This window comes from Rhipicephalus microplus, chromosome X (assembly GCF_043290135.1).
Source record: "Rhipicephalus microplus isolate Deutch F79 chromosome X, USDA_Rmic, whole genome shotgun sequence".
Classification (NCBI taxonomy): domain Eukaryota; kingdom Metazoa; phylum Arthropoda; class Arachnida; order Ixodida; family Ixodidae; genus Rhipicephalus; species Rhipicephalus microplus.
In genome coordinates, this window is record NC_134710.1 from 215,822,747 (window position 1) to 215,844,763 (window position 22,017).

At 46.3% G+C, this 22,017-nt stretch overlaps 1 protein-coding gene across 2 annotated transcripts in view; it reads left to right on the top strand.

Annotated features, from left to right (window-relative positions):
* The window catches only part of LOC119187392 (importin-4), a 227,334-nt gene that overhangs the window by 192,528 nt on the left and 12,789 nt on the right, over positions 1-22,017 (top strand). For both annotated transcript variants that reach the window (XM_037435539.2, XM_075878604.1), the window contains 2 exons: positions 3,213-3,424; positions 19,135-19,267. In XM_037435539.2, the coding sequence (XP_037291436.2) occupies positions 3,213-3,424; positions 19,135-19,267 (345 nt within the window). The remainder of the gene's footprint in view (positions 1-3,212; positions 3,425-19,134; positions 19,268-22,017) is intronic.

Sequence of the window (22,017 nt, forward strand, 5' to 3'; positions counted from 1 at the left end):
TAGAGGGTGTTGTATGGGATATAATAGGGCTCAGTGAGATTCGGAGGACAGATGAGGCCTATACGGTGCTACAGAATGGGCACGTCTTTTGCTATCGAGGCATTGCTGACAGAAGAGAACTGGGAGTGGGGTTCCTAACTCACAGAATCATAGCTGGTAACATAGAGGAATACTATAGCATTAATGAAAGGGTGGTAGGTATCGTAATAATAATAACTGAATAAGAATAATAACTGAATAAGAGATAAAAGATGAAGGTGGTACAGGCTTACGCGCCTACATCCAGCCATGATGACGCTTCAGTTGAAAGCTTCTATGAAGACGTGGAATCGGCAATGAGTAAGGTAAAAACCCAGTATACTATACTGATGGGAGACTTTAATACAAAGGTAGGGTAGAAGCAGGCTGGAGACCAGGCAATAGGAGATTATGGCATCGGTACTAGAAATGCCAGAGGAGAGCTACTAGTAGAATTCACAGAACGCAATAATTTATGGATTTTGAATAGCTTCTACCGAAAACGAGGAAACTGCAAGTGAACATGAAGGAGCCCCAATAGCGAAAATAAGAACGAAATAGACTTTATAATGAGTGCACACCCAGGCATCGTGAGGATGTGGAAAAGGTTGGCACGGTACGATGCAGTGACCATAGAATGGTACGGTCTCAAATTCGCCTAGACTTGAAGAAGGAACGACAGAAACTGATACGCAAGAAGCCAATCAATGAGATAGCACTGAGAGGGAAAGTACAGGAATTCAGAGTCTCGCTTCAGAACAGGTACTCGGCTCTTAGTGAGGAAACCAACCTTAGTGTAGATACAATGAATGATTATCTGACGAGTATCATTACGGACTGTGCAGTGGAAGTTTGGAGGCAGGGTAGTTAGGCAGGACACTGGCAAGCTTTCCCAGGAAACGAAGAATCTCATTAAGAAGCGCCAAATCATGAAAGTCTCAAGTACAACAGACAAAATAGAACTGGCAGAGCTTTCGAACTTGATTAATAGGCGTAACGTATGCGATGTAAGAAGGTATAACATGGAGGGAATTGAACACGCTCTCAAAAACGGAGGAAGCGTCAAAGCAGTGAAGAGGAAACTTGGGATAGGCAAAAATCGGATGTATATGCACTAAGGGACAGAGAAGGCAAAATAACTACCAATATGGATAGGATAGTTAAAATAGCGGAGGAGTTCTACAGAGATCTGTACAGTAGCCGGGATAACCACAACCTTAATACTATAAGAACTAGCAGTAACCCAGATGACACCCCACCAGTAATGATAGAAGTCAGAAAAGCTTTGGAGAGCATGCAAACAGGCAAAGCTGCTGGTGAGGATCAAGTAACATCAGATCTGCTGAAAGATGGAGCACAGATTGTGTTAGAAAAACTATCCACCCTGTTTACGAGGTGTCTCCTGACGGGAAGAGTACCAGAGTCTCGGAAGAATGCTAACATCATCTTAATACATAAAACAGGAGATGACAAGGACTTGAAGAATTACAGGCCGATCAGCTTGCTCTCTGTACTATACAAGCTATTTACAAAGGTGATTGCTAACACAGTAAAGAAAACATCAGAATTCGATCAACCAAAGGAACAAGCAGGATTTCGAACAGGCTATTCAACAATCCACCACATTCATACTATCAATCAGGTAATAGAGAAATGCTCAGAATATAACTAACCACTATACATAGCCTTCATAGATTACGAGAAGGCATTTGATTCAGTAAAACTATCAGCCGTCATGCAGACACTGCGGAATCGGGGTGTCGATGAAGTATATGTAAACATCCTGGAAGAAATCTACAGGGGATCAACTGCTACCATAGTGCTTCATAAAGAAAGCAACAGAATACCAATCAAGAAGGGTGTAAGGCGGGGGGACACAATCTCCCCAATGCTACTTACCGCGTGCTTACAGGAGGTTTTCAGAAGCCTAGAATGGGAACAGTTAATGATAAGAGTTAATGGAGAGTATCTTAGTAACCTGCATATCGCCGATGACATTGCATTGCTGAGTAACTCAGGGTACAAATTGCAACTCATGATTACGGAGTTAGACAAGGAGAGCAGAAAGGTGGGTCTTAAAATTAATCTGAAGAAAATGAAAGTAATGTACAACAATTTCGGAAGAGAGCAGCGCTTCGAGATAGGTGATAGTGCACTTCAAGTTGTAAAAGACTATGTCTATGTCTACTTAGGGCAGGTAATAACCGTGGAGCCGAACCACGAGATTGAAGTAACTAGAAGAATAGGAATGGGGTGGAGCACATTTGGCAAGCACTCTCAAACTATGAGAGGTAAATTGCCACTATTCCTCAAGAGGAAGGTATATAATAGCTGTATCTTGCCGTTACTTAAGTACGGAGCAGAAACCTGGAGACTTACAAAGAGGGTTCAGCTTAAATTGAGGACAACGCAGCGAGCAATGGAAAGAAAAATGGTAGGTGTAACCTTAAGAGACAAGAAGAAAGCAGAGTGGATTAGGGGACAAACGGGGGTTAAGGATATAATAGTTGAAATCAAGAAGAGGAAATGGGTATGAGCCGGGCGTGTAGCGCGTAGACAGGATAACCGCTGGTCATTAAGGGTAACAAACTGGATTCCCAGAGAATTGAAGCGGGTATGGGGGAGACAGAAGGTTAGGTGGGCAGATGAGATTAAGAAGTTTGTGGGTATAAATTGGCAGCAGCAAGCACAGGACCGGGTTAACTGGCGGATCATGGGAGAGGCCTTTGTCCTGCAGTGGACGTAGTCAGGCTGATGATGGTGATGATGACATGCAAATTGATTTATATTTATTTGTTCAATTCAAATAATTCTAAATGGTCAATAACTTTGATTCAATACGAAGTATTCAAATATGCATACAAGGCTACTAATTATAGATGTGATTGGCTATACCTATGGTCAAGATTGGGGCTATTTGCACAGTTTTTGGTGTTTTTAGTTCCAGAATGCTGTGAAACCGGCTCTTCAGTAAACAAAAACCAAAGATATTAACTTCAATATCACAAGTTTTATTGCCGTCATGTGCCCTTTAGAAACTGCAGCATTTCCTTGAAGTTTAAAAAGGACTGGTGTTGACTCCCTTGGCTTAAAGTTCTTTCTGAATAGGTCTTTTTTAGAGGGCTACCATGCAACTGTGTTTTTTTATGCCCATAAAAGTCTTTATTACTCACTGTTCGCCACTTTTCATCCAGAAAAGGCACAGCAGCACATCAGACAGGTCATACGCAGTTGGTACTCTTGCTGAAGTGGCTGCAAGTATGGGCGAAGAAGGCATTGGCCCATTTTGCCGCCCACTGCAACAGATTTTCCTTAATGGAATGCGTGATCCAAATGGTGAAGTACGTAGCAATGCTGTATATGGACTCGGTGTACTCATCAAAAATGCACGTGAAATACTTCAACCGTATCCTTTTATATATTTACTCATCCTTTCTGTCTTTTCAGTGTCGAAGGGTAGTTCTTTCTGTATAGCTGATGTATGTAAATTGAGTGCATATTTTGCCTCCGCATGCCACAACTGTGTATTTCTGTATTGCTAATCGCTGCTTCTTTCCATTCACTTTGCAGTATCCGAATTGAACACATTGGTATTGTCACGTGCGTCCTGCGAGAAAGATGAAGGCGATAGTGCATATGCACATCTGCACGTTTTTATGCAGAACGCAAGAACGAGAACGATGAGGAACTTTCTGGGGCACGGTAAATAAAAAGACCGACCCGCTGCTGCTTTACTTTCGACGTGCACGAAAAACAATTTTTTAACTGGTGTATCAGCTCTAGTAGGCGCTGTTTATCCGAGGCTAACAAGGTGGCGCAAATGTCGACAGCAGACAAAGGTGTCGAGGCTGGGACGGTCGCGTCGTCCGGCTTCAAAGCGAAGCAATCTCTGGCTTGGTCCACCACGTCGTCGTAGGCAATGGCGGTGCCCTTCTGGATGTGACGGCGCTCATTGCTGAAGTTGGTGAGGAGCACTTCTGCCCGCCCATCAGTTAGTGCCAGAACGTCTCTTGTTATTAAAACACCTTGCGTAACCAATAGTGTGTCTATTCACTCCGCTGTCACCTCGTTACGGCACCGCCGTTTACATAACACCGACACAAGGCAGGAAGATCTCGGCAGGGGCATCACATCATTGGCTGCATGTAAATGTTGCAGTTGTTCTTCAGTGGTGTCGTCAACCTAAGGATGGGCAAAAAGGTGACGATTTGTTCTGGAATGTTGATGACAGCACCGTACTCTCGCAGAAAATTCATACCCAAAATCAACTCTTTACAAGAGTCCGGTAAAATGACAAAAGTGGCGACGAAGCTCGAATCACCGATTACAAGCTGAGCGGTGCATTTACCAGTTGGCGTCATTAGCTGTCCACCAGCACTCCTTATGTTCGGCCCACTCCACGGCGTCTTGACCTTCTTAAGGCGGTCTGCGAGCTCTTGTCTCATAATAGAGAAGTCAACACCAGTGTCAACTGATGCTGTTACGTAGTGTCCGTCTCTAATAACGCTAAGGTCGGCTCGTACAAATTTGTCGGCATTAGTACTCGTGGTTGTCGTCGTCTTCGTCATTACTGTCGTCACGTTTTGTGTAGAGGCAAGGGGGTCTTTTCGGCGTCTCTTCAATTGGCAACCTTGCCCCCGGAGGTCGCGGCAGTTAGTTTCTCTGGCACGGGCTTGGGGAGCGGTTTCTGATGGCGTCAGCGTAATTTTGGTGATTCGGGGAAGTGTGACCTCGTGCAGGTGAGGGAGACCGCCAGCGACGACTTGGTGAAGACGCTTGGTTGGTCGGCAGGTGATCAGCACCATGGTCACGAGGGTCTTGAAAATAAAACGAAGCGGGACAAAAAAAAAGCTTTCAAACCGGGCTTCTCAATGACGGCAGTAGCGCAAGATGTCACCTGATTTGCCGCAGTGGAAACAAAGGAGTCGGCGGTCGGCAGTTCACCACAAGTCGGTCCGACATACTGGTGGTCGCCGCACAGATTCCCGCTGCCACCAAGGCAAGATAACGGGCCGTGGCTGAAAGGGTGCTTCTTCTGGGGCAGGCGGATGACGGCGGACGGCATCAGCATAGGTCAATGGACGTGGTTCAGGTGGTGGTGCCGGTGATGGAAAGGCTTGCCGTAGTTCGTGGCGCACGATTTTCACAACAGAAGCAACTGGAGGCTCGGTAAACGGAAGGCCGAGGGCCCGCAGCTTTTCCCGCAGGATTTGTCTAATCATTTGCTGCAGAGAGCTTTCGGAAACAGCAGGGTTTTGAGCGGAAAACCAACAGGCGTTTGGTCAGGCAGGCGGTCAAAGTGGCGGCATCGTTGCCGGAGCGCCCGCTCGATGACAGTCGCCTCTTTGATAAATTCACCCACTGTTGTTAGCGAATTTCATACAAGGCCGGCGAAAAGCTGTTCCTTAACTCCCCACATCAGGTGACGAACTTTTCTCGCCTCGGGCATGTCAGGGTCAGCGCGGCGAAATAGACGGGCCATATTCTCAGCGAACATTGCGACGCTTTCATTTGGCTTTTACACGCGGGCTTCAATGATCTGTTGTGCAAAATCTCGTCGGTCCACACTCGAGAACGTCTCGAGAAGCTTTTGGCAGAAATTGTCCCAGGTTTGGAAAGTAGGCTCTTTGTTCTCGTACCATGTGTGAGCGCTATTTTCCATTGCGAAATAGGCACGGCTAAGTTTCTCTTGCGCGCTTCAGCGATTAACCACAGTGGTCCACTCGAACTGGTCGAGCCAGTTCTCGACATCTTCATACGGTTCTCCACGGAAGACTTCGGGAACACGAGGAGGCTCAAAAGTTACCTGGGAAGAAAGAGTCATTTGGGCCCGAGGAAGATTCGCAGACATTGAAGAGGCCGCCATGTTAGTAAAAGAAGATGCAGGTAAGAGTTCTGGACTTAGGCCTAGTAGGCGCCGGCTGAATCGGTGTGCTGGAGTCGTAACAAGATGTTCATGCTCCGGACTGGGTGTACGGTCCCGAACGACACTTTCCTGCATCAGGTTGCAGGCCCCAGCACCTCCACCAGTGTCGCGACGTGAAGACAGAGGTCGTATTTGAAGAAGCTGAGAAAGCAGCAGCGGTTCAGTTTTTTATTTACCGCGCGCCAGAGACTTCATCTTTCTTGTTGTTGCGTTCTCCATAAGAGCGTGCAGATGCGCGTATGCACTGTCGCCTTCGTCTTTCTCGCAGGACGCACGTGACAGTATGTTTGTTATCTGTGCAAGATACATAACAATACGCTGATAACTTCAAAAATAGAAGCCATTTATTTAGGTACTGTTATGTAATCAAGAGTACGACAAGTTTGTCTGGCCAGGTAACATGATGAAGATGAAGATTTGGTCACCGACGAAGTCAAGGTGAAAAAAACGGTACGTTGTCACATTGACTTGGTAAGTAACCGCACTCATCTTCTTCTGCAGATGCTGATATGTTAATATTGTTACGGGGAAGATTTATTCACCGAGAGCTGGTCTTGCTAACGGCTTAGAGAGCGCACAGTCATGCAGGCAAAACGGGAGAAGCTCGAGAGTCCAACCCACAACAACCACGTTGTCTTCTTCATTTGGGTGCCAATTCAGCTGTGTCGGGGCGATAGTTCCGTACACGTATCATCACCCTGGCCCGAAAGGCACCGTCTCGGTGCCTGTTAAATGAGTGAGTCGGCGTTGTAGGGCTTGAGACGAGAAACGTGGATTACTTCCGTTCTGGGTGCAGCAGCTGATGAGTTTGTGGTAGTGGCAATCTCGTTGGTCAGAGGTGTGACCTGACGAATGACTCGGTAGGGCCCAGCGTATCGCGATAGTAGTTTCTCGCAGAGGCCGACACGTCAAGATGGGAGCCACAGGAGAACAAGAGATCCCGCTGAAAAAACGGCATCTCTATGTCGATGATCATAATGGGACTTCTGTGCTGTCTGCGACGACGATAACCGAGCGCGCGCGTGCCGTGAGGGCCCGGGTGGTCGCATCCTGAGCGTACGAAGTGGAGGATGGGTGGTCTGATGAAAGCATTGTGTCGAAGGGCAGTAAGAGGTGACGTCCGAGGAGTAGATAAAAAGAGGAGTAGCCCACTCTTTCATGACGCGACGAGTTATAGGGGAAGGTTACAAACGGAAGAGCTATGTCCCAATCAGTGTGGTCGGTAGATACGTACATGGCAAGCATGTCTGTCAATGTGCGGTTTAGGCGCTCCGTAAGGCCGTTAGTCTGAGGGTGGTAAGATGTGGTGAAGTTGTGACGGGTAGCACAAGATCGGAGTAGATCATCAACCACACGAGATAGAAAGTAGCGACCACGGTCTGTGAGCAGGTGAGACGGAGCGCCATGCTGGAGAATAATGTCGTACAGCAGGAAGGCGGCAACATTGGTTGCGCAGCTGGTAGGTAGCACTCGAGTGATTGCATACCGAGTGGCATAGTCTGTGGCCACTGCAATCCATTTATTTCCAGTTGTAGAAGTAGGAAAGAGACCTAGAAAGTCCAACCCCCCCACTCGATAAAATGGCTCGGCTGGAACTTCAATAGGTTGAAGAAGACCGGAAGGGGGAGTCGTAGGCTTCTTTGGGCGCTGGCAGAGGTCGCAAGATGCGACGTAACGGCGAACAGAGCGGTAGAGACCCTTCCAGAATACTCGTCGTCGAATGCAGTCGTAAATTCTGGAGACTCCTAGTTGTCCAGAAGTTGGAGCGTCGTGGAATTGTCGCAGAACATCCTTTCGCAGGTGATGCGGTACGACGAGTTGAAGTTCTGCGCCGTCGGGGTGTAAGTTGCGGCGGTACAAAACGTTGTCTTGAAGTAGGTATCTGCTAACAGAAGGGTCAGCATAATGCGATTGAAGGGGGTCAATGATGGTGAGCAGCGACGGATCTCGGCGCTGTTCGTCGGCCACGTTCAGAAAGTCAGTGATGGCTAAAACGCAGGCATCGGATTCCAAATCAGTGGAGCTAGGTGGATCAACGGGGTGCCGGGATAAGCAGTCAGCATCGCTGTGCAGCTTTCCAGATTTGTAAACAACCGAGAACGTGTACTCCTGTAATCGAAGTGCCCATCGGCCGAGTCTTTCTGTAGGGTCCTTAAGCGTCGACAGCCAGAAAAGCGCATGATGGTCCGTGATGACTGCGAACGGACGTCCGTATAAGTACGGACGGAATTTTGCAATAGCCCAAACGAGGGCTAAGCATTTTCGCTCAGTGATGAAATAATTTTGTTCCGCTTGCGTGATGAAATAATTTTGTTCCGCTTGCGACAAAAGGCGGCTAGCGTAGGCTATCACAGGGCTGGTGCCATTCTGTATCTGAGCGAGTATAGCACCAATGCCATGGCCGCTTGCGTCGGTGCAAAGCTCTGTTCAAGCCGCTGGATCAAAATGAACCAACACAGGTGGTGATGTGAGGGCGGTAATCAGCGACGCGAAGGAATGTTCTTGGTCCCTTCCCCAAGAAAAGGCCACATTCTTTTTGAGGAGATTCGTGAGGGGCCTAGCAATATCCGCGAAGTTGAAGACAAAGCGGTGGAAGTATGAGCAGAGCCCAATAAAACTGCAAACTTCTTGTGTGGAACGCGGAACCGGGAATTCTCGGACTGCACGGACTTTGTCAGGGTCGGGTTGAACACCAGTGGCGTCAACAAGGTGGCCGAGTAGTTTAATCTGCCGTTGTCCAAATGAGCATTTCGACGAATTCAGTTGTAGACCAGCGCAACGAAAAACGTCAATAATTGCCGAGAGACGAGACAGGTGGCTTTCGAAGGAGGGCGAGAAAACGATTACATCATCCAAATAGCAAAAGCAGGTCGACCATTTGAAACCGCGAAGAAGAGAGTCTATCATACGCTCAAAAGTAGCCGGGGCATTGCACAACCCAAAAGGCATGACCTTGAATTGGTAAAGGCCGTCGGGTGTGATGAATGCTGTCTTCTCGCGGTCGTGGTCGTCAACCGAAATTTGCCAGTATCCGCATCGAAGGTCGAGGGACGAGAAATAGTTGCCGCCGTGGAGGCAGTCGGGAGCATCATCGATTCGGGGTAAAGGATAAACGTCCTTCTTGGTGATCCGATTCAGGTGGCGATAGTCGACGCAAAAGCGCGGTGTTGTCCTTTTTAACTAAGACCACAGGGGATGCCCAAGGACTCGATGAAGGCTCAGTGACATCTTTACCCAGCATTTTCTCGACCTCCGTCTGTATAACTTGGCGCTCAGCATGTGACACGCGATAAGGGCGTTTGTGGAGTGGACTGGCGTCGCCGGTGTCGATGCGGTGGGTTACCGCACTTGTGCGGCCCAGGGAACGGTCGTCAACGTCAAAGATATCCACGTAAGAAAATAGAACACCCCGGAGCACTGCAACTTGGGAAGGTAAGAGGTCGCTGGGTATCATTTTGTCGAGGAACGCCTTATATTGCGACGTGATGACAGGTTTCGCCATGGTCTTAGTCTCAGGGGTAAAATAACAAATCAAACATTCATCAAGGGTGGAAAGATCGGCTAAAGTGATGCCTTGGGGAAGAACTTGGGTCGACGTAGAGAAGTTCAGAACTGGAAGTAGCACCGTGTTGTTAGCAACAGCCACTATAGTATGTGGTAGTGCGATGTGGTGCGTAAGGGTCAAATCAATGAGTGGAGCTACCAGATAGTCTCCATCAGGAACGGACGGGAAGGGCGACAGAGGAATGTGCATAGCAGCCTGGGGTGGTTACCGTAGAGACTCCACGGATCGTAGCCGAGTGCAACTTAGAGGAGTGAAATCGGTGCACAAAGGCAATTCGAGCCGTAAGATACCGGTAGAACAATCTATGAGGGCGGAGTGGGCGATTAAGAAGTCAATTCCAAGGATGACGTTGTGTGGGCAAGCATCGAGGACTGTGAAGAGAACGGAAGTGTGGTGGCCAGCAACAGTAACGCGGGCAGTGCACATACCAAGCACTGATGTTCGACTTCCGTTGGCAACTCGAACAGTAGAGAACATAGCCGGTGTGAGAACCTTTTTCAGGCGAGATCGAAGTGTAGAACTCATAACAGATACTTGGGCACCAGTGTCAATTAGAGCAGTAACGGTGTAGCCATCAACGAACACACGAAGTAAATTGCGTCTTGAATTTGTAGCCGGTTGAAGGTTTCGTTCCAAGTCGTCAACGCAGCGCTACCTCCAGGAGCTGCACTCGTCAGTTTCCCGGGGAAGGGCCAAAATGAGCTGGTGACGGAGAGCGGCGGCGTTGAGGGGAGCGTGACAGCCGACCCTGAGGTGACGACGAGCGGCTAGACCAGTTTCTTTGGGCGACGACGTTAGCGTAGGACAGTTCAAAGCGTGGAGATGAACGGCGAGCTGAAGGGTCCTGAATATGGTCATCCGGAAAACCAGGTTGCGAATAGTGTCCACGGTCTTGATGGCGGTCAACATTAGGAAAGCTTGGCCGGAAATACCACCTGTTGCGGCAATGGCGGGAGATGTGCCCAACTCGAAAGCAAAAAAAGCAGATGGGTCGATCATCGTGCGTGCGCCACTCAGATGGATTTCAGTAGCGTGGTGGAAACCGAGGAGTCGCAGCTGCTGCAGCGACAAGTGGAGCAGAGTGGTGGTCAGCGTTGTGGACGGGAGTGCTCATGGGCTGCGGCATAAGTGTGGCGGGCTGGGGAACCTGGACGCCCAGGTTAGCAAACTCCTGACGTACGACGGCTTGAATAAGCGAGACTGTTGCCCAGTTGTCTTGCGCAGGGGGCTGATAGAAAGCGGGTGCCATGGCTTCCAGCTTCTGGCGAACAATCCTTGCAATATTGGCAGGAGGCGCAAGTGAACGGGGCGCTGGAGAATCCTCGCAAGACGAAGTCGCAGCAGTGTTTGGTAGTCTCGTGATGTGGTGGGTTATTCGCCTGCTTTTAGCTTGCTCAAATCGTTGGCATTCAGATATGATGGAGTCGACAGTGGTGCAGTTCTTGCACATTAGTATGTTGAAAGCATCATCAGCAATGCCTTTCAACATGTTGCTGATCTTGTCCGCCTCGGACATGTTTTGGTCAGTCTTCCGACACAGTGCCAGTACGTCTTGAATGTACGTGACGTACGACTCCGTCGACGATTGAACACGCGACGCGAGTTCCTGGCTGGCTGTCATCTGACGAGCAACTGACCGACCAAACAAATCGCGAAGCTTTTGCTTGCATGTGTCCCAGCTGGTTAATTCTTCTTCATGCGTCTCATACCAGGCACGTGCCGTACCCCGTAGGTAGAATAGAATATTTGCCAGCATAAGCGTTTCGTCCCACCTGTAGTGCTTGCTGACGCGCTCGAATAATGCGAGCCATTCTTTGACGTCCATGCTATCCGTCCCGGAAAACGTGCTAGGGTCGAGAAGATGGGGGGGGAATCACAGGTGATGGAGCCGGCACGGATGGCGAGGCCTGAGTGCTGGTTTCAGGCATCGCGACTGGACAAAGCTGGCGTCCACTGCGGAGTTCCAGAGCCGGGTTGTGTGAAGACCCCGCACCTTCCACCAAAAGATGTTACGGGGAAGATTTATTCACTGAGAGCTGGTCTTGCTAACGGCTTAGAGAGCGCACAGTCATGCAGGCAAAACGGGAGAAGCTCGAGAGTCCAACCCACAACAACCACGTTGTCGTCTTCTTCATTTGGGTGCCAATTCAGTTGTGTCGGGGCGACAGTTCCATACACGTATCAATATCAAATATAGTGAGACCTGCATATATCAAATGGACAAAAAAAGAGGGGGAATGAGAGGAGAAGGAGACAGTTTAATATATTGCATAGTTTGATAGAATACTTCTACAAGAATTTGCCATATTACCAATGTAAACATTGGTTTGCAAGTTGGCTTCTGAGCACTGCTTTGAGGTAATACAAAGAAGGCTACTTCACAGCAGTACATGGACATATTTGTTTTTATTTTTCTGCAGTTTGTAGTTGGGGGTGCGGGTTGTAAACAAGAAAGCACTTTATCAATGAACGGAACAGCACCGCAACATCATCATATGCCTCTTTGCATACCCATTAGGCACTGGAAACCTTTAGTCGACCTTGGTCCTAATGCCAGCTTTGTTCACTATACCGTATTTATTCACGTAATGAACCCACCTTTTGTTCAGAAAAGTTGACACCAATGTGGGGGAGTGTTCATTACGTAGGAGAAAAAAGGTCACAGGAGAACAGCAGAAATTTCGCATGACGGTATTAATAAACTTGCTGTCTAATCGCTGCTGGCCTTCAACTCAGTGGCAGGACTGTGGAGCTTCTATTTGAAAACTTTGCTCTCCAAAAAAAAAACTGTCCTTGTTTTGGCTCACGAAATGCATGACGATTCTCTTTTGTAGCTTGAAGCTTTTCTTGTTTTCTCTGGTAACAAACGCGGACAAATCGACGCGAAAGTGTCGTCCACCCACTTGATTTCCATTCTCCAATGCATGCTTGTCCAACTTTAAAACCGGCTCATCGTCCCCTGCACAGTAGGTGTCACAACAAAGTTCACTACAAAAAAAAACCCGACAACAAAAATGCACATCGGATGGTGGCGCACGCACGTTGCAGATGCATGTCACGCTGTCAGCGTAGTTGCGCTTTTTTTTGCTTTGTTTTCACACCACTGCGCTTGCTTGGTGCGAAACTCAAACCTCATGATAACAAAATTTCACCTTAAACGAAAATAAGTTTGTTATATCTGCAAATTCATTATAGAGGTATATTTCTAACATTGTATCTACTGCAAGACCATTTTTCACTTATTTCGTTATAACTAGCATTTCGTTATATCTGGGTTTCTTAAGTCGAGGTTTAAGTGTATAAGCAAACGGGTTTCTTTTGTGTTCGACAGATGCTACTTTGCCCCAAAAGGAGCGACTTTTAAATTTCGGTCAACGCCATCGATGCTCGCGCTGGTCGCAACTGTTTATAAACTATACTTTGAGCTTTATTGTGTCATTATTTTGTGATATAATGGCTTCATTTAATTTTGTTTCCGCCGTCAATGGCACTGGTTATTACGCTGAAGTGAAATAAACAGATACACACAAAAAAAAATTTTTTTTCATAGACAAAGGTTGGGGGGGATGCTCATTATGTGAGTGGATTTTTACACGAGTAAATACGATAATTTGATGTGCTTCTTGGAATGCTGTTTGATTTATTGATATGTGGGGTTTAACGTCTCAAAACCACCATATGATTATGAGAGACGCTGTAGTGGAGGGCTCCGGAAATTTCGACCACCTGGGGTTCTTTGACGTGCACCCAAATCTCAGCGCACAAGCCTACAACATTTCCGCCTCCATCAGAAATGCAGCCGCCACAGCCGGGATTTAATCCCGCTACCTGCAGGTCCGTCTTGGGATGCTGTTTGCAGCAGCAACTTCAGATTTCCTTTCTAAATATTGGATCATGCTGATCATTATCACCTTTGAAGAAAATAGCGGTTCCTCTGTTTCATGGCAGCCATCATGTTAACAGAGGGAGTGGAGAATTACAAAAGAACTCAAAAGTGACAATGTGACAATGTGCGATGGGTGCTACAATGGGGAAGTCAGAAAACGCTCGTGATTGCAAGTGGTAATTTCTGCTCCCTATGGGCGGTGCCCACATCGCACTGCTTGCATTTCCACATGCAAGTGGGAGCGTTCCCCTTTATGAAAAAGGGCCTAGTTCTTGTGAAAAAAAAAAAAAGCCAACCTCTTCTGAGGAAAAGCCTATTTCTTGGGGCGTTTCACACTGCCCTGTGGTCAATGTATTGTCACGGGGTTGTGACCTGGTTGAAAGCAGGCGACAGAATGGTCAGATCAAACTGTTTATTTGGGTGAACCTGTGCCCACTAAATGAAAGTCGAGTTACGGTAGCACACTTGCACTGATAGTGGCACATGCAGCATCGGCCGTCAATCAACTGACAAGCAACGAAACACAATGGCATTTATACACTTGCCGTTGAATGTTTTAGCGTTATTGCTAGCAGTGATGTATGTTCCAGAATAATCTGTACAGTTCGCGGAGTGGGCGTGATCTTATCGAAATGATCTACTACAGTCCTGAAGCTTCTCGAAGACTGTAGGCGCGGTTTGCATTGAGAACTGAGTAGTGTATCAATGCGATAACAAAACTTGAAAAAAGGAACGTGGCATTGCCCCCCTCTGAAAAGGCATTGTCTCCATGCTTTAATGGAAGATGAAAGTACAGCAATAATGCAAGAAAGCACAAGGAATAAGTTACGATACAGCAATCATAGAAAAAAACACTGTTTCATATCGTTAACGCGCATGAAACGGCTTCAGGTCGACTTCAGGACATGGACGACTTCAGGTCGCGATCGGCGTCGTTGACAGTTCGTGATACCGTCGGGGACAACCTTGTAATCGGGTGGGCTGAGACATCGAACCACCCTGTACGGTCTGAAGTACCATCACAGAAGCTTTTCACTGAGTCCACGTCGGCGTATCGGCGTACACCCGCAAACACGTTCACCCGGCTGATATTGCACGAAGCATTGTCGAAGATTGTAATGGCGGCTGTCTGTTGGTTCTTGATATTGAGGCGCACGAGTTGTCGGACTTCTTCGGCATGCTGGAGGTACTCACTCACTTCGAGGTTTTCTTCATTGGTGATGTTGGGTAACATGGCATCGAGCGTCGCTGCTGGGCTCCTTCCATAGACCAATTTGTATGGAGATATCTGCATCGTCTCCTGCACCGCATTGTTGTATGCGAAGGTCATGCATGGAAGAATGGCGTCCCACGTCTTGTGTTCGACATCGACGTACATTGCCGGCATGTCGGCGATCGTCTTGTTTAGCCACTAGGTGAGGCCGTTGGTCTGTGGGTGGTACGATGTTGTCTGGCGGTGGTTTGTCTGGCTGGATGCTAAGATCGCTTGATTTAGGTCAGCAGTAATGGCCGTTCCTCTGTCGGTGATGAGGACCTCTGGGGCGCCATGACGTAGGATGATATTTTCAACGAAAAACTTAGCTACCTCGGATGCACTGCCTTTGGGCAGGGCTTTGGCTCAGCGTAGCGGGTGAGGTTACATGTGGTTATCCTTGAGAAAATGAACGGGGCATTATGAAGTGTTGAAATGATTTTTGTTCAATGTAGCCATAGCTTTTCCTATACATTGGTGTTAAAGCATGGTTGTGTTCGAAAAGAGCTCAACATAAAGGATAATTTGATATACCCAGATTTCTTGTAGTCATGTTTGACAGTACTTTGTTTCTTATGCCACTGTTTGAAGAGACTCCTTAATAAGCCCATTTTCAGCCTTAATAATTAACTAAATTTGGATTTAACAAGGGCTACATGTTTAGTCAAAGGTGGTGCTTATTGATGTTTTTCATTGCTTCAAAAATTCACCAAGGTATCAGCATTATGCAGCTGTTAGTCTCTTTCTCAGCAAAGCCTTCCATGCATAGCAGTGTGGTAAACTGAATATTCTTACTAGGATGCCATGCTAAGAATGACATGGCTATTGGTGTTCACAGCCAATCACTGTTTGATCTCACAAACCTTGTTGTAAAAGCAAGTTCATTACTGGGAGTGACACCTAATATCCTCATGCACTGGAAGCCCGGCTGTTGATTCTGCCTCCTGAAGTAGCGAGACAGTGAACGTCGTATATTCTTCAGGGTATTATACCAATGTCATCAGCACATGTAACGAATGCATTCATTACGAATGTCATTGCTGTGTTCTCTTTCGGGTATACATGGCAATACAATATGGCATTTGCAATTAATGTCTGCGTTTATTCACTAGCTGCTACAATAATAGTTTGAATTGTGCTCTTAATTTACATATTTTCTCTTTATTGCTAGTAATACAATTGTAAACCTTGTCAAACTACAGTCGAATCTCGATAATTCGAACTCGAAGGGGCCTGAGAATTTGTTCGAATTAAAAGAAGTTCGAATTAATGAAAGCTAAATAAACGGAGAGCTCTCCATGCAGTGGCGCATGTGCATTCAGCTAACACACGAGGGGAGAGTTTCAGAAGACTTACATTTATTCACAAATCACAGAACATTCGTTATTAATTAAAGTAATCGGTGATGCGTGTCTACACACGTTTGCCTTGCAGCGAGTCAATTTCGCATGCAGCTTGCAAAGCATTTCTACTTCGGCTTCAGCATTCTCCTGGCAAGAGAAGTTGCGCGCGGAAATGTCCTGCGCCGACACTTTCTAAAGACGACGACAACAACGACTGCGTAGCGGAGCATGGCCAGCACGTGACGAGAAAGGAGGAGCATCTCCACACAGAGAGAAGCAGATCGGTATTTGAGAAAAAACCAACACTCCACGGCAGCTTTTTTTTTTTTCTCTCTTTCTTTTCGCATGCATCGTTGAAAGAAGAAGGGTTACGTGGCAGAGACGGGAAAGAAGGAGGCGTGACACGGGCGCGCGAGAGACTCCCCTCAAGGCGCAGAGCCGTGCTCCCGCAAGGGGCAAGGGCTGCAGAAGATAGTGCCTTTTTCCTTTCCTTCAACCACACATTCATTCAACCCAGTGACAGCTTTCTTTTTTTTTTTTCCTCTCTCTCATCGCGCACGGCATTGGAAGGAGGAGGGTCTTTACGTGGCAGGGACGCAAAAGGGAGAAGCGTGACCCGGGCTTGTCGCAGATCGGCATTTGAGAGAGAGCAACATTCCACCGCAGCCTTTTTTTTTTCCTTTTCATTTCCTTCGTGCACAGCGTCGAGGTATCGCAGCTGCCGCCACCGGATTGGGCGGGGTGCTGAGAGCATTTTCGGAGCGTGGTATGTTCGAATTAACCGTCACAAGTGTTTGCGCGTTCATATTACCAGGCATTTTTGCCCATTGGAATACACATAGCTTTGACGGGACCTCATCGTAAGTTCGAATTAACCGGAAGTTCGAATTAAGCGTGTTTGAATCAATAAGATTCGACTGTATTTAAAAATATACAGCGATGCAGTAAGACAGCATCAGTCAAAAAACTTCTTGCTCATATCCAGAGGAAGACTAGCACAAAGCCACTCTGTAGTTTACAGTATGGTAGACTGTGAAAGAATGGTGACTGAGAGATATCGCGTATTGCCATGTCGATGTCCTCTGCTATTAGTGCCACGGTTCCTTCTAGTGCTACTAATACGCCTGGCCTTTGACAAGTGGACATTTTCTGGAAAGGCATTAGGGCGCAGAGACATGATAAAGGAGAAACTCCTGTCTGGTAAAGATCCCTTTTTGAAAAGCAGATCCCACATCTACTTTCTGGGCAAGAAAGGAGTACTCTCATATACAGTGTGCATAATTCATCAATAGAAGAAAGTGAGTCTCAACACTGCACTGTCTTCTCTTGTGTACGTTTGTTCGCTCTTGCGATCTGAAAGTGCGTCACTGTGCTCTATTAAAAAAAACTCGTGTAAATGTGCCTCTCTGCTGACCCACTGCAGGATCGCGATTCTAGTTCACTATAATCACAAAACGCGGCACGCCGTCACTGACACAGCCGTGAAAAAGCATGAAAAAAACGAGGACAGCTAGAACCGACTGTTGATACCTGCTAGATTAATTAAAGCCGCTACTAAAAACTGATAAAGAGAAAGGAAATTATGAGTATGCGCATTATAAACCGTCGGGCAAGTAAAAAAAATTATTTTATGCTCCGATATCTTTGAGTATGATGTCTATGCGTGTTTTTTTTTCCCCCAACCTTACTGATTCCACATTCAGTGCCTTTTTTTCTGTAGCATTCTTTTGGGCAACCACCTAAAGCAGTACAGTGTCGTGTGTCATCGGCACAACTCGTTTCTTCAAGTAGTCTCTTTCGGCGATGAAAGGGGTTTACTTCAAAGTACTTTACTTTTGCTTGTGTGTCACGGGTATTAGGATTAGCAACTCCTCAACATAAAAAGTCGGGACTGGGGAGCTGGAAAGGCCACTTTATTATTTCAGTATCTTCCAGACAAATCTATTGTTGGTACTTCAACTAGCTATGTGCTTGCTGTTCGCAGTACTTTCCCTTGAGGGATAATGCATTTGTAAAACTAGTCGTACTTCATGTAGAAGTTTAGCTGAATTTTCAGCCTCTCATAGCCACTGCTAGCCATCGCAACATCCTTTTGCGCGTGGGATTTGCGCGAACTTGGTGAAACTTAGCAGGGGGCACGTTGTTGGGCGTGTGTTAGATTACATAAATATTTCTTACCGGAGGTCTGGAACAAATCCGGGACATGTGGTTATCCTGACAAGGATGGTGTGACACTTGGGACGATGCGTGAAAAGTCTGGACGGTTAGTAACCCTAGTGCCACAACGGCGCCGCTTCACCTAATTAACAGCAAGCATTGTAAACATGGCGGCCAACAGGAGGCGGTAGAGTCAAGTCGTGGTCTGGGAATATAGCTGTACAAATAGCTTACAATATCTTGATGTATGTAAAAAAGAGTTATCAAGAAGGCAACCAATAAGAAGAACCTTCATTACATCAATAATCGATTTTGTAATATTTTGCTGAGCCCCTATTGTCAAGATTACGCATGTAACAAGTGGGTCAGTTTGATAAACTACATTTAACAAGTGAAGAGCATTAGGTGTGAATGTCATTCACTCTACTTGTGTAATAGCAACACAAATGGCACTAACACTTAATCACATTTGCTGCAAATGACATTATGTATGTTGTGTGACAAGCGTATTACACATCTTGGTCTTGACCTGTATGTTATCTGAATAACATCTGACTACTACTAGCACCACTTCCTTCTCATTGTCACAGATCACATTTTATTATAAGCACGTCTCACCTCAAAAACAAAATAGTTTGTCACATTTAAAATGTGATGATCTAGAAGTCACTGTGGCTGGTGTGTTAAGTGATTTAATGTGCATGTGCTTACATCTTCTGTGTCAGAACAGACACAGCTACTTAAGAATAAATGTACTAGGTATGTGGCAGGTGGTTTGATGTATAATAGTTTGATTGAGCTCTTGGATAGACTGATAATAATAATGTAATGGTGGTCCAAAGCAGTAGTATAGTTAAGCTCTTAGATAGACTGATAACAATAATTTTATGGTGGTCCAAAGCATTATTTTGAAATAGCTTGCACATCTTGTGCAGAAGTTTGATCACTGTACAGTTTTAATACATATTTCCTGAACTCAAGGATTAGTGAGTATCCGGCATTACTGGAAGCTCTCTCCACAATGCTAGCACGTGAAGACAACAGGCATGCCAAAGACAATATATGTGGTGCTGTTGCTAAGCTCCTCTTGGTTGGTGTTACTGTTGTGCCTGTTGAACAGGTAAGTGTTTGAATGAAATCTTTTTCTTCTACTGTCTTCTCTGATCAAGGCAAAAATATTTTGCAAAGGTATCCCATTCTTTAAAAAGTACTATTTTTTTACAAAAAAAGACCTGCCTTTCTTTCTTCTTTCAGTGATTTTAATGGTACATATAGTTGGGTACCGCTGTGCTCTGACTGAGATTGCAATAATGTGGTGCCTGCTTTTGATTCGAGCCAAAATATGCGTGTGCAAGCTGAACATGCAATCATTTGCCAGAGCAGTCAGTAGCCAGAAGAGGATGCATGTTACCGCATCTTCCGTTGTAAACAGACAAAGTGTAGTAATCATGTGAACAGATCTAAGTAGTGCTCTGAAATCAAAGTGAGAGCACTTAAGTGTGCTTTGAAAGTCGGAAGTGTGGTGCTCTGAAAGAACCAGTGGAATGCGACGCACACCGTCGGAGCAGTCTGGTGTACTCTAAAATGACCTTTCGAATGCACTATAAGATTTAATATGGCTTTTGTCTGTCTCTTTGTTTCGTTATTAGTTTGTTTATTTGAAGCAAGGGAAACCTTAGTAGCCTAGAAAATTCCATAGCCTGATTCTGGATGCAAAGCTTCCTTTGTATCACACGTCAAATCTCAGAAACAAGGGCATTAAAACAGTGAACATTTTAAAGGTATTTTGGCACTTTTGGTGGTGTAGTCACAGAAATTTCCTGATAAATTTTCATCAAAGCCTCGAATGTGAATGCCTAGTTTACAGGGTGGGGCCAAGTGCTGTGAAGATGCTGGACTCTGCTTTCCATTTTGTGTACCACTTGCATCTAAAAATAGTAGATCATCATATGCTTGCTGCCAGGGTACAGACACATGGTAGGCAAAGTACTGGCTGACCAGTAGGCAAAATCTACCTGGAGCGACATTGTCAACTCACCCATAGCTGTCCCCGCAATTGATTTATATGTGGAGTTTAACATACCAAAACCACCATATGATTATGAGAGACACCATAGTGGAGGATTCCAGGAATTTAGACCACCTCGGGTTCTTTAACATGCACCCAAATCTGAGAACATGGGCCTACAGCATTTTCGCCTCCATTGAAAATGCAGCCGCCGCAGCCGGGATTCGATCCCGCAACCTGCGGGTCAGCAGCCGAGTACCTTAGCCACTGGACTACCGTGGCAGGGCTCCCTGCAATGGACATTTACGTAAGAAGGCTTAAGAATTTACTTGCAGAACTTGTGGGGTGCCCACACTCACAAGTTGTTTTAATCAAGCCAATAATAGGTAACTAGCAACCCACTACGAAATTAAGCTTAAGTAATGTCCTTTTCTCAAGACTGAGAATACAACACACTTCTGGCATACACTAACAGGTTTGTGTGAATGAACCTCTGACCTGTGGTAGAAGGGGGAAGGCACTCACAGTGCTTCACATTCTACTTCAGTGTTGAGAGATAGGGCTGCCAAGCAAAAAGCTGTTTTTTAAAGCATAATGTGAGAATATCTCATTTAACCCTGCAATGTTTTTAGTGCATAAACCACTTTTTTCTTCATTGGTGTCTTCAGTGCAACTGTGCAATGAAAAAAAAAAAAAATGTGAACTGCAAAGTAGGCATACCCAGCATGCTGCATGTGTGTTCTTCGTTATCCATGGTTTTTTCATTGGACAGTCGTACTGACTGCGCATACTGCCTGCGGGCTTAATTATTAACTAGGCCAAAATTCTGCTCTCGTCAGGAATCTCATACAGTATTGACAGAGGAGATGAGAAAAAAAAATGCAATTAGCCGCTTGACTGAGTTTTCACACACCCCCCCCCCAGTTACATCAGGCTGTGGTAATGGTGGCAACAGAATGCATAATGAGATGGTACATAAATACATGTACCAGATGTTACATAAATATATGTACATAAATTGCAGTAAAATTTGGCCTCGCGTTTTTTTGTTTTTGTGTGTGGGTGTTGATGTGTTTGTTTCTGGGGGCCTGTTAGGCATAACATGGCACATCGTTTGCTGCAGTGCATAACAATTAATTACAGGCCCCTCATTATTGACCAGGTTCGGTTTGAGAAAGCTCCAAAAACAACAAGCTGTCAGGTGCAACTATTGCTACCTAGCGTGTGCAGCTCTCGACCACGTCAGCACACAGAACTGTGGCGCACTACCGCATTAAAATGACATCAACTATGCGTCAGCTAGATGAGAGGCAATATTTTCGGGCAAGCGTCGGGCAGCCCAAGGCTGCCCCCGCTGTATCATCGTCGTCACGCAAGCGCAGCTGTGTTTGCTGTGTCGTCTGCTACATCATCGGCCTGTAAACACAGAAGCTTCGGCGGACGAGACCGTTGTGATGCTGCATGCTTACGACGCGATTGAAGAGGATGGTGGAGAGCGTCACACTATCAGCTTGTAGTTGGCCCTGGTAATTAGGCAGGAACGGCCCCGTGTTCCGTTATACATCGAGCGGGTTGTGCCAACGTATCTAGACCTGTAGTTTGGAAAAACGTTTTGACTGTCCAAAAGCACATCTGTGGATCTTGCAGAAGAAATTGAGAGGTATGCTTTTTATCAGCAATGCTCGCACCGGACGAAATAACGTGTCAGTTGAGAGGGCGGTGCTGATCGAAGTAAGCTAGCAATCTTGCCACTCAAACTACAATGCATTGAATTGCGGACAAATTCGACGTTAGTGGAGCCGAGTGGGCACTTCGCAATGCGTCGTGCTCTTGGCTATCAGAGTGAGAGAGATCAAGAGGCC